General features: G+C 43.1%; 1 protein-coding gene across 1 annotated transcript; it reads left to right on the top strand.

The window, feature by feature from the left end:
- Positions 1 to 6,753: 6,753 nt before the first annotated feature.
- SPATA31F3 (SPATA31 subfamily F member 3) lies at positions 6,754 to 15,756 on the top strand. The gene is given in 7 exon segments (XM_078345959.1): positions 6,754 to 6,944; positions 9,702 to 9,749; positions 9,959 to 10,061; positions 10,245 to 10,305; positions 11,617 to 11,723; positions 15,192 to 15,294; positions 15,296 to 15,756. Coding segments are annotated over 7 exon segments (741 nt in total). The 5' UTR covers positions 6,754 to 6,800; the 3' UTR covers positions 15,471 to 15,756.
- The last annotated feature ends 2,469 nt before the right edge of the window (positions 15,757 to 18,225 follow it).

Here is an 18,225-nt window from a genome sequence, read left to right as displayed (position 1 = left end):
AACAATGAATTGAGAAGTATCCTCTTTAAATTTTGGAAATAATTTATGTAGAATTGGTATTATTTCTTCCTCAAAAATTTGTTAGAATTCACTAGTGAAGAAATATGGAAATAAAGAAATAAGAGTTTTCTTGACAAGAATTTTTTTGAGACAAGATTTAAACTACAAATGCAATTTCTTTAAATGAATTTAAGGCCTTTCAGGTTATCTGTTTCTTCTTAAGTTTTGATAGTTTGTATCTTTCAAATAACTTTTCCAGTCATAGTCCATTTTGTGCTATTATAATAGAATACAACAGAGTGGGTAATTTATAAAGACAGAATTTATTCTCTCACAGTTCTGGAGGCTGGGAAGTTACCAGCATTTGATGAGGGCTTCCATGCTGTGTCCTCACATGGATGAAGGGCAGAAAAGCAGAATAGAGAGAACTCACTTCTGCAAAACCCTTTTTATATTGGCATTAATCCACTCTGTTCTCATGACCCAAAACACTTCCCCAAAGGCCCCACTCCCAACACTGTTACACTGGGGATTAAGTTCCCAACACATAAAGTTTGGAAGGAACACATTCAAACTATAGCAGTCCATTTCATCTAAGTTGTCAATTTATAGACATTAAAATTTTCACATTATTATTATTACTTGAGATAGGGTCTTACTCTGTCACCTAAGCTGGAGTGCAGTGTCAAGATCTTGGGTCACTGCAACCTTGGCCTCCCAGGCTCAAGCAATCCTCCCACCTCAGCCTCCTGAGTAGCTGGGACTATAAGTGCACACCACCATGCCTGGCTATTTTTGTAGAGATGGAGTTTTGCCATATTGCCCACACTGGTCTTGAACTCTTGAGCTCAAGTGATCCGCCCACCTCAGCCTCCCAAAGTGCTGGGATTACGGGCATGAGCCACCACATTTGGCCCTCAAGTTAATTTACTGTCCTTTAAATATATTTGGAATTTTGGTGAGTCACATCTCTCATTCTCAATATTGGTCATTGGTCTTCTCTCTTTTTTCCTAAGTTCCTATGACTTTAAAAAAAATTTTATTTTAAATTCTGGTACATGTGCCCCAGAATTTTGCAGGATTGTTACATAGGTATACACATACCATGGTGGCTTGCTGCCTCCATCCCCACATCACCTACATTAGATATTTCTCCTAATGTTATCCCTCCCCAATCTCCCCACCTTCTGCTATCCCTCCCTAGCCTCCCACTCCCCAACAGACCCCAGTGTGTGATGTTCTCCTCCCTGTGTCCATGTGTTCTCATTGTTCAACACCCACTTATGAGTGAGAACACGCAGTGTTTGGTTTTCTGTTCTTGTGTCAGTTTGCTGAGAATGATGGTTTCCAGATTCATACATGTCCCTGCAAAGGACATGAACTCATCCTTTCTTATGGCTGCATAGTATTCCATGGTGTATATGTGCCACATTTTCTTTATTCAGTCTATCATTGATGGGCATTTGGGTTGGTTCCAAGTCTTTGCTTTTGTAAACAGTGCTGCAATGAACATATGTGTACATGTGTCTTTATAATAGATCAATTAATAATCCTTTGGGTATATATCCAGTAATGGGATTGCTGGGTCAAATGGTATTTCTATTTCTAGATCCTTGAGGAGTAACCACACTGCCTTCCACAATGGTTGAACTAATTTATACTCCCACCAACAGTGTAAAAGCATTGCCATTTCTCCACATCCTCTCCAGCATCTGTTGTCTCCTGATTTTATAATGGTAGAGAGATACCATCTAACTGGCATGAGATGATATCTCAATGTGGTTTTGATTTGCATTTCTCTAATAACTAGTGAGGATGAGCATTTTTTCATATGTTTGTTGGTCACATAAATATCTTCTTTTGAAAAGTGTCTGTTCATATCTTCTGCTCACTTTTTGATGGGGTTGTTTTTTTTCTTGTATATTTGTGTTAGTTCTTTGTAGATTCTGAATATTAGCCCTTTGTCAGATGGGTAGCCTGCAAAATTTTTTTCCCATTCTGTTGGTTGCCAGTTCACTCTAATGATTGTTTCTTTTGCTGTGCAGAAGCTCTTAAGTTTAATTAGATCCCATTTGCCTATTTTGGCTTTTGTTGCATTAAGGACCCTGTCCTTGCTGAGGCTCCCACCTCTGAGTGATAGTCTTTGGCTTGGCATAAATTGTATTCAAATTTCTTAACTAGGCTCTTTGAGTTCTCCACGGTTTTCATAAGTGGAGTCAATGCCTCTGAAATTCAATCAAATTTTGAGTGTGGAGGAGGGACATAGTTTCATCAGAGTCTCAAATACAAATTCATAGCTCAGTGCCTTCTTGCTTAAGGATTATTTTTGATACTTATTTAATATAGAGGTTGCTGGACTCTGCCTCTAGAGATTCTGATTCATTAGTCTGAAGTGAAACCAGGAAATCTGTATTTTTAACAAGCCCCTAGTGATTCTAATGTAAGGCCGTGACTGAGAGTCACTGAAAGCGCCTATGGGGCGGAGACATCGCAGGACTCGGAGTATTGGGTGGGCAGGTGCTGCCCTCTAGTGCCTCTAGCAGCCAACTACTGCTACTCGCCAGACTCCCGCTCAGCTATGTGAGCTCCGGTGGTTTTGCTGCCTGACACTACTCTGGGGCTTCCTAACCAATTCCCTTGAGATTCCAGCTTCTTGGGCATCAACAAAGGTGCTCATCGATAAAAGTGTTGCTGCTGAGTCGCAGCAGCTATGCATCTCTGTCCCTGGAACCTTCGTACATTTAAGGTGTTCACTAGTATTTTCTGAGTATGAGACACAGCAAAGCTCTTTTGTAAGGCTTGTGTGAAGGGACAAGACATCAGTGGCATGTCAGTCACATTTTTCTTTACAAGGCGACAGGACCCATGGTACATATGAATTGGTAGCCATGAACCGTTTCTTGAAGAAATTCTATTGCAATTCTGGCTCTGCAACATTATAATGAAAGCAGGGTCTGGCTTAAAGCAAGTTTTCTAGAAGCAAATGAAGAATCCTTGATAGTTGTGTAGCCCTCCAGCATCCGCAGAGGCTTTTCATGCACTTCATCTCCCTTGTTTGCTGTTTGCTCTCAACCACGAGGCAGGAAGGGCAAATGTGATGATCCATACCCACATCGTGAAAAATGCCAGGCTTAGCTGTGTTCATTACATAAATGCGCCGTTGTTTAGGAAGACATTGATCCCACTGTCCTGTCCCCACAAGCACCCTTGTCAATGAGTCCCAAACCAGTAAATAAACCTATGCTCAAGGCCTAACTTGCAAAAGGGCATGAGACCATTTTTAGCTCAGCCCTTGGCCCTAATTCCTCAGCTCTGAGGCAGAGGAGCAAGGGCCAGGTGAATAGCTGGAGAGGAGTTTGCAGCAGATGGTTTTAATGGCTTGGTGGAAGGGCAGAAGCTGTGGGTTTTCTGTGAGATAAGTAGTGCACTGTCAGGAGCAGGTGCAGGATTTGCAGAACGTGGTGATTCTGCCGCAAGCAAGAGGTCAGGCTAATGGGTGATAGAACTGTTACAGCGCATAGAAGGCAGCAGCAGTTGGTTAAGTAGGAGTAATAAAAGTAATGAAGGATCTAGGCTACTTTGCAGGTATGTTGATGACCTGCTTCTAAGAAGCTGACTCAAGCTGCTTTTTAATTGATTTTTGTTAACCTTTCATTCAGTGCTCTTTGGTTGAAAAAGTTTTCTCATTCCTGTATTATGGAATTTGCAAGTTCAGGAAAGATGTTGAAATAGCTCAAATTCATTCCATTTTCAGGTAGGACTCCTCTTAAATTATCCTTTATATGAAGATCTATTTTCCTTTTGTAGGTATAAGAAGGACATTTAGGAAAAACGTTCACTAACGCAAATTAAAACTGCAATGCACCTTACTCCTGCAAGAATGGCCATAATAAAAAAATCAAAACACAGTAGATGTTGGCATGGATGTGGTGATCAGGGAACACTTTTACACTGTTGGTGGGAATGTAAACTAGTACAGCCACTATGAAAAACAGTGTGAAGATTCCTTAAATAATTGAAAGAAGAACTACCATATGATCCAGTAATCCCACTACTAAGTATCTACCCAGAGGAAAAGAAGTCATTATTTGGAAAAGATACTTGCACATGCAAGTTTATAGCAGCACAATTCGCAATTGCGAAAACGTGAAAGCAACCGGCCCAAATGCCCATCAGTCAACGAGTGGATAAACTGTAGTGTATATATATTTGATGGAGTACTAGTCAGCCATAAAAAGTAATGAATTAATGGCATTTGCAGTGACCTGGATGAGATGGGAAACTATTACTCAAAGCAAGGTAACTCAGGAATGGAAAACCAAACATTGTATGTTCTCACTGATATGTTGGAGTTAAGCTATGAGGACACAAAGGCATAAGAAAAATACAATGGACTTTTGGGATTTGGGGGAAGGGTGGGAGGGTGGGTAAGGGATAAAACTACAAATAGGGGGGCCAGGCGCGGTGGCTCACGCCTGTAATCTCAGCACTTTGGGAGGCCGAGGCAGGTGGATCACGAGGTCAAGAGATCGAGACCATCCTGGTCAACACGGTGAAACCCCGTCTCTACCAAAAATAAAAAAAATTAGCTGGGCACGGTGGCACATGCCTGTAATCCCAGCTACTCAGGAGGCTGAGGCAGGAGAATTGCCTGAACCCAGGAGGCGGAGGTTGCAGTGAGCCAAGATCATGCCATTGCACTCCAGCCTGGGTAACAAGAGCGAAACTCTGTCTCAAAACAAACAAACAAACAAACAAACAAAAACCCTACAAATAGGCTGCAGTGTATACTGCTTGGGGGATGGGTGCATCAAAATCTTACAAATCACCACTAAAGAATTTACTCACATAATCAAACACCACCTGTTCCCCAATAACCTATGGAAATAAAAAATTTTTAAAAGAGAAAAACATTCACTAATCCATTTGTTTGTCAGATCATTTTGAGAATATTTTTCCTTATAGCTTAGTTCAAAAAGAAGCCCTTGTGCTAATTAATTTTTTGGTTGTTTTTAAGTTATGGCAAGATATACTTAACATAAAATTTACCATTTTAGTTATTTTTAAGTGTACAATTCAACGCCCTTAAGGGCATTCACTTATGAACAAGATGGTTGTATTCGTCACCCCAAACAGAAACTTCTGTACCCATTAAACATTAATGGTTTATTTCCCCCTTCTCCAGCCCCTTCCCCAGCAAAAGGTTGGCTTTTGCTTCTTGTGAATGCCTTGTCTTTGAAACTAGATTTTTAAGAATCTTGAGAGCAGGTAGGCAACACAACTCAAATGTCTTTGTGTCCTCGACTGCCCAACTTAGGGTTAAGCACTTATTGAGTGCTCACTATTCCTACCAGGTGGAGGAACAAATGCTGGAGGAAGGATCAAATAACCTTTTCAGAGACTTTGTTTTTGAAGCAGAGTCTCACTCCTTCTCCCTGGCTGGAGTGCAGTGGTATGATCTTGGCTCACTGCAACCTCCACTTCTTGGGTTCAAGTGATTCTCCTGCCTCAGCTTCCTAAGTATCTAGGATTACAGGCACCTGTCACCACACTTGGCTAATTTTTTGTATTTTTAGTAGAGATGGGGTTTCACCATGTTGGCCAGGCTGGTCTCGAACTCCCAACCTCAGGTGATCCACCCACCTCAGCCTCCCAAAGTGCTGGGATTACAGGTGTGAGCAACTGCCCCTTCTCAGGGATTTTGAGCCTAAGACCAACCACTCTTAACAGGGCAAGAACTTCTCAAAGAAATTCAGAAATGCTAGGGTGTTGGAGGTATGCCATAATATTGTCAGGGGTCATGAAGTTAACATTAATGTAGTAAAGGAGAGAATCAGTGGGCATAGGAGTGGTAGGTACCAGGGGTTGAACGGGGAGAAATCCTGCTCTGCCTAAAGTTATTCAAATTCATATTTTCATAAAACACTCTTTCAGGCAAACATTCAACCGAAGAATCACAAGTTTGTGAACCTTAATCGAAAGTCTTCCCAATAACTCATCTCCATGAACAGACTAGATGGTATAAAATCTGTAGAAGCAATTCTGGAAAATCAAGTCTTGTACAGAGCTCCAGAAGTGAGCCTCATTCATGTGCTTCCAATGAAATGTAGTGCTTACAATCTCTGCTCACCCATCTAAGGCTGGACCACACAGACTGCGAGGAGTCCTTCTTTAACTCTCTGAAAGTTATTTAAAAAAACAGCTTTGTCCTTTCCTTGATACATCATATACTGTCTTCTTTCTGAACCTCTCAGTACTGACCATATATCATTGCTGCTGACATTAAAAATCTGTTTCCAAGATTTAACAATATGATGCCTGCCCTATCCTCAGGTTTGTTTGTTTGTTTTTGTTACCTTCCCAGTACAGTTCATAGAGTTCCTCTGATCTATCCACTATCTGTCTTATAGGACATATAGTGTGCATAGAGACTCAGTTATCTAGGGATAGGTGTCAGGCCATTGTAGTGAAGGAGAGAGTTGAGCCATAAGGGTATAGAGAAAACATGAAAAGGTACATGCTGCCCCTGACCTTGGCATCTTTTGCCCCAGGCTCTGTAGCCAATACAGAGCACCAGATACCCTCATGTGAACACTGAATCACCACAGTAAGCTTCTCTAAAAACAGATAAAGGTCTGTGATGCTATCCCTGTCTTGTGGAACAGGAGGGCTTTGTGATGCAATCTGGTGGTTTGGATCCCTCTTCTGTGAGGCAGAAATGACAAGGTGTAGAATCTGGAGGCATTAGGTTTCAAGACAGTGAAAGACTAGGGAGAGGGATGGCTAGTGAGGTTTAGATCATGTTGAGTCCTACCTTTGTTTTGTGGGATGTTGGATATCCCTTATACACCTATGGATCCATCTGCATTATTGCATTATTTATTTGGCAAGTGAAAAAGAGCCACCAAAAATTAAGGTTGGGACCTAACAGGAGCTGTTGCCGGGTAGGGAACCACTATGACCATGGCTAAATTGATATGCCTCAAACAAGATTTTATCCCCCAGCTTTCTCTTGTTACTCTTACTCCTTGCTTTTTTTTTTTTTTTTTTTTTTTTTTTAGGGAGGAAGGCAGGAAGGGAGGGAAGGAGGAAGGGAGGGAGGAAGGAAGGGATGAAGGAAGGAAGGAAGGGAGGAAGGGGGGAGGGAGGGAGAGGGGGAGGGAAGGGAAGGAAGGAAATCAAGCAATGAGAGACATTGCCGACCTGGATCTAGAGGTTTAAAAGTTGATTTCTTTTTTTTCTCTCTCTCTTTTTTTGAGAGAAGGAAAGAGAGAAAAAATGAGTAAAGGAGAGGAAGAAAGAGGAAGAGAAAGAGGGAGGGTGAACGGAAATATTGCTTTATTCTGAAAAAAATGGGCATTAATAATGGCCAATCAATGTTTCATTTAAACTTATGAGTAGATGTGATGCGGTATTGACAAGAATGTATATTTTGTGTATTTGAAGTGGAGAGCTCTATAAATATTTATTAAGTTTACTTGTTCCAGATCTGAGTTTGAGTCCTTGATATCCTTATTAATTTTCTGTCTCATTGAATCTAATTCTCTATGTATCTGGGTGTTAGGATCGTTAGCTCTTGCTGTTGCATTGATCCTTTACCACTATATCTTTGTTGCTTTAAAATCTATTTTATCCTATACAAGAATTGCAACTCCTGCTTTTTATTTATTTATTTATTTATTTTTGCTCTCCATTGGGTTGGTAAATCTTTCTCCATCCCTTTGTTTTGGGTCTTTGTGTATTCTTGCATGTGAAACAGGTCTGGATGTAACATGCCGTTGAGTTTTGACTGTGTCTTTTGATTGGGGGATTTGGTCAATTTAAATTTAGGATTACTGCCATTTGATGTTAACTGGCTGTTTTATCCATTCGTTGATGTAAATTCTTCTTTATGTTGGTGCTCTTTACTTTTTGGTATATTTTTAGAAAGGCTAATACTGGTTGTTTCTTTCTGTGTGTAATGCTTCTTTCAGAAGCTCTTGTAAAGCAGGCCTGGTGGTAATAAAATCTCTGAGTACTGGCTTGTTCATAAAAGATTTTATTTTTCCTTCAGTTGTGAAGCTTGGTTTGGCTGGATATGAAATTCTGGGCTGAAGGTTCTGTTCTTTGAGGATGTTGAATATTGGCCCCCACTCTCTTCTGGCTTGTAGAGATTCTGCTGAGAGATCTGCTCTAAGTCTGATAGGCTTGCCTTTGTGGGTAACCTGACCTTTCTCTCTGGCTGCCCTTAGTATTTTCTCCTTCGTTTCAACCCTGGTGAATCTAACGATTATGTGCCTTGGGGTTGCTCTTCTTGAGGAATATCTTTGTGGTGTTCTCTGTATTACCTGGGGTTGAATATTGACCTGCTTTGCTAGTTTAGGAAAATTTTCCTGAATAATATCCTGAAGGGTATTTTCCAGCTTGGATTCATTCTCTCCGTCGCTTTCAGGTATACCTATCTAACGTAAATTTGGTCTTTTCACATAGTCTCACATTTCTTGGAGACTTTGCTCATTCCTTTTTATCCTTTTTTCTCTAATCTCGTCTTCTCGTTTTATTTCGTTAAGTTGGACTTTGACCTCTGATATCCTTTCTTCTGCTTGAACAATTTGAGTGTTTAAACCTGTGCATACTTCTCGGAGTTCCTGCATTGTATTCTTCAGATCCATTAATTCACTTATATTCCTCTCTAAGTTGTCTATTCTCAATAGGATTTCATCAAACCTTTTTTCAAAGTTCTTAGTTTCTTTACATTGGGCTACAACGTGTTCTTTTAACTCACAGAAGTTTCTTATTATCCATTCCCTGAAGCATGACTCTGTTATTGAAATGCGCTCGTTCTCCATCAAGCCTTGTTCCATTGTTGATGTGGAACTGTGATCATCTTTAGAGGGAGAGGCGTTCTGATTTTGAGTATTCTCAGCCTTTTTATGCTGGTTTCTTCCCATGATTGTAAATTTATCCTCCTGTCGTCTTTGAAATTACCTACTTTCAGATTAGGTCTCTTGAGTGGACGTCCAAGTTGTTAGTTCCCAGGGCCAGAACAGCTGCGTTAAGATTGATGGTGCTTTTCTGCCCAGGATTCGCCTGTCTGGCTTCCTTCTTGTGTCCATAATAGGCGACTCTGCCTTCCTGGGGCTCCAAACCTTGGTCAGAAGTGGAACCAGTCTCGTTTACTCTGCGCTGAGAGCTGCTGCACCGAGGTGCCGTCACAACCGCTGCACCGGCCTCAGGAGTCGTGCTGGGGACCCGTGTGGGTCCTCCAAACCTCGATCAGAAGGGGAGCCAGCCCTGTTTACTCTGCTCCACTCCTTGCTTTTTTAAGGGGGTTTCCTCACTGGATACCAGAAAAGCTCCCAAGTTGGGTAATTATTTCAGTTGGGGTCATTTAGAGCCACTTGATGGCTGAATTCCTTTGGCTTCTAGACCCATCCATCCTTTAATCTGCTCCACTTTTCCTCCTGTCCCATCCTAAAGTCCCCACAGAACTTATCAAAGGAATGGGGGTGGGAGGCATGGAGTATGGAAGAGCCTGAAAGTGAATCAGAAATAAGCAAATAAGGAAAGTCTTGGGGTGAAAAGAACATACAAAGGAAAGGTAGAAGAGTACATAAAATTGAAACGCAAAAAAAGACTGGGAAATGTTTATGAGTTTCGTTTCATTTTAGATACAGGAAAAATGGGGTAGCAGTTTTATGTTTAATGTTTTTGTCTTTAAGTGTCACCAACGAGTCAAAAAAAAAAGTCTAGAGATACAACATCAAAAGGTAAAGTCCCAGTCTCTCCTCCGATTCACTTCCACTGTGGATAACGTTCCCATGGATCCTGGCCTTCTATGACCCCTGTGCTAAGAGCCAGGTGCTCTAACCACTGCAGGCTCTAGTACCCCCATGGGACAATTTCTCATGAAAGACTTTCCTGGGTGGAAAACCAAAGGATTAAAAAAATTCTCTATCTTATCCTCCTGAGAATAAAGAATGAGGAACTAGTTTTACAACCCTACGGAAGTCACTTCAACTCTCAGTCTTGTTCTCCACAAAATGGGCATCTGATGATCCTTCCTCACTCCCAGTGTGATGGTGAAGAACAAATGAGATGAATCCAGAACAACACATTGTAAACGGTTAAGTTGGACACAGATGTGACTTCGTGTTCTGACTCTTGGGGGTTTCAGTATCCTCTCATTAAAAGGCCTTCAGCTTCTTATAGAATGTCCCTGAATCCTCTCCTGTTCCACATAACACTATCTCCTGTTTCCTCAGCTAGGAGAACTTCCCAGGAAAAAGCCGAGAAGTTGTGGAAGCTGCTCTTTCTCATGAAAAGGTAATCTCTTGTTCTTTGCAGTCTCCCAGCTGCTAGCCTGGTCTGTGATCATCTCTCAGCTTGGCTTGGGGTAGAGATGAGAAGAGGGGTAAAGGCTGGGAGGGAGACATACACAGTGGAGGCTGGTTCACTAGTTGACAGAGTCAACAAGACATGAGGGCTGGGCCAGACATCTCAGGAGGGAAGAGTCACACAATTCTGCTTCGGGCTAGGGTCACAGTAGTTCTGTAATTCAGGCCCGTACTAGTGCATAATTCATAAAAGACTCTACATGGGGTTGCATTCAGCCATGAGATAAGTTATCCAGTCAAGAGGAATTTTGGATAAAGAAGTCATCCCTGTCTTATTCTCATTGTTCTCTCTCCTCTGAGTCTGACTAGACTCTGCTGACATTACCTCCTCTGGTTCTGTCATTAGAGAGATAGCCCTCAGATGGCAGCCTGTCATCTTTTCTTCTTAATAATTCTAGAGAACAGGATTGATTCCCAAAAGTTGTTGGGTACATCAGCAGGGATACCAAATAGCCCTCAGAATGCAGAGATCCTGCTTGAACTTCAAGCTCAAATACCAGGCTTTGGCTTTCTTAGCCTAAAATGAAACTGGTCCGGGATCTAACTGGTGATGTTCCTGGTGATGCACCATCAGCTAACCACCTGGCTTGTTTCTCCTAGTTCAGCTTTTCAACAAGGTCAACAGAGAACTGACCCCAGGTCCCAACCCTCTCTGAGGGCCGTGCCCTCCCATGGGTTTTCTGAAGCCTTGCCCAACAAGCTCCAGACCTTCAACCCAGCCCACCTTGCCAAATGGCATTTTGTTTTTCTTTTCTTTTCTTGCTTTTTATTTATTTTATTTATTTATTTTTTGAGACAGAGTTTCACTCTTGTTGCCGGGCTGGAGTGCAATGGCACGATCTTGGCTCACTGCAACCTCCACCTCCCAGGTTCAAGTGATTCTCCTACCTCTGCCTCCTGAGTAGCTAGGACTACAGGCATGCACTACCATGCCTGGTTAATTTTTATATTTTTAGTGGAGACAGGGTTTCACCATGTTGGCCAGGCTGATCTCGAACTCCTGACATCAGGTGATCCACCCGTCTCAGCCTTCCAAAGTGCTGGAATTACAACTGTGAGCCACTGTGTCTGGCCTCCAAATGGCATTTTCTTAGGAAGAAAAGCAGAGACGTAGACAACAAGAGAGTGTAGGCCCCAGGATTTTCAGGTCTAGGAAAGGACAGTGCCAACCCTGTCCCACACTCTTCTGAGAAGGCAGATGCCACTCTATCATTAATGTTTGTCATGTTTCTCTTCCCAGCCAGGGCTGGCTTCCTCAGGAAGGAAGTGTGTGGTGAATCCTGTGTGCGGAACCCTGCTGCCAAATCTGCAATGCTATGGCCCCGGATATTCAGCAATTGCTGGCGAGTGAGAACAGCCTGATCTCCCTGACTTCACTGGGGCCATCACAGGGCTCCTCTTGCCTAGAGGCTTTGTCCACTTCTAGCGTGTCTTTTGAGCAGAGTCAGGATCTGGGTTCCGAGAAATCCAAAGAGCATTCACTGGCATCTGTAACAACAACACTGTCACAATTAACGGATCAGAAATCTTTAACCCAGTCAGCAACCCAGTCAGCTGGTGCAGACAGCATCCAAGATTCCTGGGCTGATCACTTTCAGTGAGGTCAGGGATCTCAAGTCCTGCTGTGTCCCAGGGCATGGGATCTCTGTCTTCAAACTTTGAGAAGCATGGAATTCCTCTGAGCCAGCAGGAGAGCAAGGAAAACAACTCCAAATTTGTCCTGGAGGACCAACGTCAGGACAAATTTGAATACTAGATTCCCTTTCTTTCTCTGAACCCAGAGGTCCCAAACCTAAAACAACACCCTATGACCCTGCATTCCTTTAAACTGCTATTGCAATGTCCAAAAGGTCCTGAGAAATCTTCAAGTACAAGGATATTAACACACATATTCCCACAATTGAGGACTCCAAGATCTGTGGAGGAGTTTCTGTGGCAGCTTATGCCACACTGCTTCTAATATTCCAAAGGGTGGAAAACAGACAGACAGACAGCCACTTCTTTCACCCTGAATGCGATTTCTAAGGCCTCAGTTGAAGAGATGAGCTTCCATCCCTTGACTCTGAGTTTCATGGGAGGTTAGCTGGTCCACTCTAGCTTTCAGAGTTTTTGAAGGATCCACTACGGACTCAGAGCAGAAAAATTCCTGTGAACAAATCCCAAACCCCATGGCTCTAGCTCCACCCTCTCCCCTCTTTGGGCTTCTAAGTGGCCTCTGTCCATTTCCTGGGGGGATGCACTGAGGCCTCAGTGTGCCACATCTGTAGCTACCTTACTGTAGTTTCTCTTTTCTGCACAGTAAGTTCCCGGTCTGCCTTTAGAGATCTCCACAACAGGGGAGCCCTTGGCCCTTTCTCTTCAATGATTTCTCCTTCATCTCTGTACTGAAAATCCTCCCATCCTTCCCCACCCTTTTCCCCACATTCTCCATCTGACCATTGAGAAATCCAGATCAATGTCCTGTATCTGACTCAGGCTAAGTGAAAGCCTTGGAATGGCACCTGCTGTAGAGGCAGCTCCAGCTTCAGTGGAGTTTGCCAGCTGTTGTCCAGAGATCTCTGTAGATGCAGGAAATCATATGATGTAAACCCTGGCATGTTGCAGACTTTCCCACTAGATCTAGGACCTCTTTGATTGGGGAAATCCATGTTAGTCCTCAAGAGGGAGGCAGCATTCTCCTGGAGCATGCCCAGAGGCTGCTAGGATTCCACCTCCAGGAGCAATTGAAATAGAGGGTTAATTTACCATTGCTGGGACCTGATCCAAAAGATCCAGCAGTCTATCCAGTTGCTCCTGTGACCTGATGACCAGTAATCCCTGCCCTGGAACAGCACAGCCCTGACCTATGGGAGTCTCCCCAGCATGAAGCACTAGAGGCTAGTGGGAATAGTGGCCTGCCCTAATCCACTGTGGCAGCAGGGCCAGTCCACAATTGTTTCCTCAGGCCAAGGTAATGTTGCAGAGCCAACAGATCATGTGTGGGGAGCTACACATAGATTACAAATGTGGGAAGATCTGCTAGGGCATTATCCCTGCCCACATCTGCCATTGCTGGGACTGCAAATCACTGGATCTGCAGTATTCCAAGGGCTTGGGCAGCAACTTGGTGCCCCTGTCCTCTAGAAAGCAAACACCTGGACCTGGGAGTGACACATCAGCCCCTACACAGATCAGGAAGGGACACTCTCAATACCAACAGGCCCTGACCAGCAGCAACAGGCCTTACCAGATGCTGTTACTGATGATCCTGAGCTGCCCAGAGCCTGTTCCACGAAGCGACTAAGAAACTTGAGACAAGTTTTTGCCTTTCTGTCAGGGCTGCCTGCTCTCTATTATGTGGCTGCTTCCAGGACTGTGGTCCAGGCAGTCACTCACCAATCCACAATCACAGACTGAGCCCATCAGAGCCACTGATTCAGTCTCATCTGAACAGCAATATATAAGTCCTGGGTCATCCTTTCAAGACACCAATGAGGCTTGTGTAGATAATGTACAAGTGTTCTGGACTGAAATACAAGCTGATAGAGATGGTACCACTAGAGAGGCAGACAGATCCTCACAGCCCCTAACCACTAAAGGCACCCATCTTGGCCAAACCCACTATCTACCTGAGAAAGGAATTCCTTGAGATACATTTGGGAAGTTTCAAAAGACAAGGGAGTCCAGGGGACAAATTTCAACCATCCCAAAGAATATCTCCACTCAGGAATCCTTTAGGAGTCTAAAGATTGCTAAACCAAGGAAAAACGTTGCTCCAGAAACTCCCTATCCCACTAACAAGCTCCAATCCTGTACCCTCTGTTTGGTTCAGCTTATTCAACTTACTCTAACAGTTTTGCAAATTATTCTTACTTGGTCTTTTTGTCCCAAGTAATCCTGGAGGATGCTCTGGAGCTCTCATTGCCCCAGATCCAGAATGGGTTGGCCTAAAAGAATAGCTTGCAGTTGAACCAAAGACAGTGTGGCAGAGCTACATGCAATCTAGTTCCAGAGCAGTACCCCATGCCCACTGGGATTCTGGGATCTCATACCCAGTGAGGGCATGACAGAGGCCCAGGTATTATGTGTTCAGCTGGAGGCTAGAGTGAACAACCCAGCCTGGAGGGCCCTGAATCTCTTAGACGAGGTCTCTGCAAGAGTGAAGACAAGTCCCTACCCCAGCAGAGAAAACAGATGACTCAGTGACATTCAAAGCAGCTTGGAATCACAGAGAAGGGGGTACAGCATTGGCGATCTCCCCAGCCAGATAGAAGACCCATTCTGCCAAGGTTCAGGGGCAGTAGGGGCACTTCTAAGAAGAACTTCAGAGCTCACAACTTGCCAAATATATCTCGAGGACCTTTCTCAGATAAAACTTTAGTTTAGCTAAGATGGCTGCCTTGAGCAGGGACTAGCAAGGATCCATTTGGATCTGCAGGGCCCCATTTCCATGTTTTCAGGGCTGGCTATTGTTATTTCACCAGCTTCCCCATACCCTGAGTTATAAGAGCATCCTCCAGGATTACTTGGGGCTAAAGAACCAGGTAAGAATAATTTTCAAAGCTGTTAGAGTAAGCTGAATAACCTCAACCAAACAAGGATTCCTGAGAATGCCAACCTTGGAGCACCCAGAGCTTAAAGGGCCAACTTACTGGGCTAAAATTTTGCAAGTACAGTATTTGAAGGGGTAATTTTTTTCTGATCCAAAGTTTTCAGGGTTAAATAGTTGAGGGCCATATTTTTCAGGGCAAAATTTGCAGGGCCACACTTTCTAGGGCCAAGTGTTACAGGATCTGGTAAGGGCAGTCCATACTCACAAGAGTGCCATCCTTCCAGAAGCTCCAGAAGTTCACTTGGATAACAAGATGAAGCTGTTTCTGCACTGGATTAACCCTGAAACGAAAGATCGAAGGCATGAAAAATCCATTCTTCTTTCTAAGAGTGACCCAAGACAGGACAGAAAACACTGAGAAGAGTCCAACTGTCACGAAAGATCATGTGTGGGGTGCTACAACAGAGAAGACAACAGAGGACCCTGAGGCTCAGTCTCCCTCTACTGAGAAAGAAGGCCTGATCTTCCGTGATGCCCCCCAGTACCTAAATAATCTGTTCTAGTGATACTCCCTTTAGTCAGCCAATCCTGGGTCCTGTGCCACTCTTACAAATGCTCCAAACTCTGTCCTCAAATTACTTGTGCCACTCAACCAGGAAATCTATCCCACGTCTCAGCTCACCTCAGCAGAAGGCATTGGTTTATACAAGAATACTCATTCCAAGAAAAAGGAGTTCATAAGTTCCTGAACCTCCGCATCCCCCTGAAAAAGGCTTTCATTGTCATTCCCACTAACAAGCATGTGAAGCAGGGCATTCTCCAAATATACTTTATACCTTTAAGCAACGAGTCACCTGTTTGTGCCTCTTTGTTTTCAATGTGTTATATGATAGAGAGAGAGAGAGTTAAGGACCTAAAAAATACTTCTTATGTGGTAGAGAAGCTTAAATCACATTTTATTTCAGATGGGTCAGCATTCCACATGACTCCTCCCAGTCCCGCCCTAGAATGTGGATAAAGGGACTTGAACAGACAAGAAAGACGCTTGTTTTAGGGGCATTGAAGGTAAATGTCAGGCTTGAATTCTTATCACGGTCCCACGGTGTGTTGGTCCCAGAGGAGCAATGAGGACATGATGGTAGTATAAGAAGCAGTGGCCAGGAGTCTAATGCATTTTTGGCCCACAGGCAAAATTCATTGATGGCTTCTATATAGTGTATGCCCACAACCTGGAGGGATTGTCTTTTAGAGTGCCATGGCGCTCCTTCCTTTAGGAGTGTTTATTAAAAGCACAAGGCTAAATATGGCAGATGTCAAAACCAGATGATAGAATCTCCCTGTCTTTTCCCTGTTATGATTGAGATCTTTAAGGATAACCCACCTGAGAGTCTGCTCTAGTCCTGTGGCCTGTTCCAACCTCCACTGCCTTTCATTTGCATGGAATGAATGCTGCCTAGAATGAAGACTAGTTGATAAGGAGGTCCCTAAAAGGGTCACAATAAAAAAACTTTGAGCTGAGTCTTACATTCAACAGTTCAAATATTCAAGCACTTACTAAGTGTTGGGCACTATGCCAGGCACTAGAGAGATAACAGTGAACAATTCACAGGCCTTGTCTCATGAAGCTCATGAACTCTGGGAGAGACAGTCATGTAAAAACTCATTAGAAGCAATAAGGTGAAAGTACATAGGAGGGCACTTAATCTAGTTTTGGGGAATGTTCATGGAAAGTTTCTAGGAGAGATGATATGTAGGCTGAGTTCCAAAGGATGAGCAGGTGCTAGTCTGGAAGGAGGTAGGGAGTGGAGAGGCTTCCCCAGGCTGAGAGTACAACAGGAACAAAGGCACGGCATCAAACAACAGCATGCCATGTCAGAGAATGGTGACTCACTGGAGAAACCCCTATATAATTTTTTAAAGGTACATTAAAATATTTAAAGGATCAGAATGAGGTTGTTGAGCAGGAGAATGAATGGAATTCATTCACCCATTCTTCACTCCTTCAATAAATACTGAACACCTATGATATGCCAGGCACTTTTATAAGCACTGGGAATACAGCAGTGAACATAAGAGGAAAAAGAAATCTGATTTCTCAAGGAACTTACATTAGCAGCATGCCTGGGAGGAATAGAGAAGAAATATAAATAAAAAACATAGTATATAGAAGGTGACCAGATATATGCAAAAAATCAGGGTAACAGGAATAGAGAAGGCTTGAATGGGGGTACAGTTTTAAATAAGGAACTCAGGGCAGGTGTCACTAAGAAATTAACATATGAGCAAGGACTATAGGGTGATGAGACTATAGGGTGTGGGTATATGAGGAAGAGCATTCTGATCAGAAATTACAGCTAATGCAGATGCCTGGAGGTTGGAGGATGCCCAGCCTGTCAGAAGGAACAAGGAAGCCAGTGAACCTAAAGCAGAGTAATAAAGGAATAATGGGATAAAGTGGTAGAGGATGACTCCAGAGTGGTAAAGGGCCACATGGTATAAGGCCTGGTTGGTCAATGCAAGGAATCTGGCTCTTGAGTAAATTGGGGAGCTGTTATGGGGTCTGCTTAGATCTGACTTATGTCTTTAAAAGGATCGCTTAGGTCATGGTGCTAAAAACAGAGCATTGGGGGTATAGATTTCGGTAGAAGCAGGGAGATTAGTTGTAAGGTTACTCCAGTGATTACAGCAACAGAGAAGATTACAGGCATTTAAGGTGCTGGATTCAGTTTGAAGGTAGAGACAATAGGATTTACTGATAGATTGGATGTGGACAATAAGAGGCAAAAAATGTCAAGGATGACACCAATGTTTTTGCCCTAAACAACTGGCAGGATGAAGTTGGCATCAATTGACATGGGAAATACTGACACTGGAGTAGGTTTGGTGTTACTGGGTGATGGGAGATGGGGAGTCAGGAGTTCACATTTGTATTGTATAAGATGAATGTATGTTGCTTAGACATCTGGATCATTTGAGCCTGGAGCTCAGGGAATAGCCCAGGCTGCAGGCAGATAGAGAGCTAGATAAAGATAGATAGGTAGGTAGATAGATAAATAGATAGATAGATAGATAGATAGATAGATAGATAGATAGATAGGTGATAGATAGATAGATAGATAGATAGATAGATAGATAGATAGATAGATATAAAACCATAAGACTAGGTATGACCACCAAGGGAGTGAGTGTAAATGAAAGAGATCTAAGGACTGATCACTAGGGCTCTTTATTATTAAAAGATTGAGAAGAGGAGAAACCCATAGGCAGAGGAGACTGAGACACAGCAGCCAGCAAGATAGGAGGAAAGCTAGAATAGTA

This window comes from Callithrix jacchus, chromosome 1 (genome assembly GCF_049354715.1).
Source record: "Callithrix jacchus isolate 240 chromosome 1, calJac240_pri, whole genome shotgun sequence".
In the NCBI taxonomy this organism is placed as follows: Eukaryota; Metazoa; Chordata; class Mammalia; order Primates; family Cebidae; genus Callithrix; species Callithrix jacchus.
The sequence above is the reverse complement of the archived record's forward strand: the minus strand, read 5'-3'. Positions and strand labels throughout refer to the sequence as shown.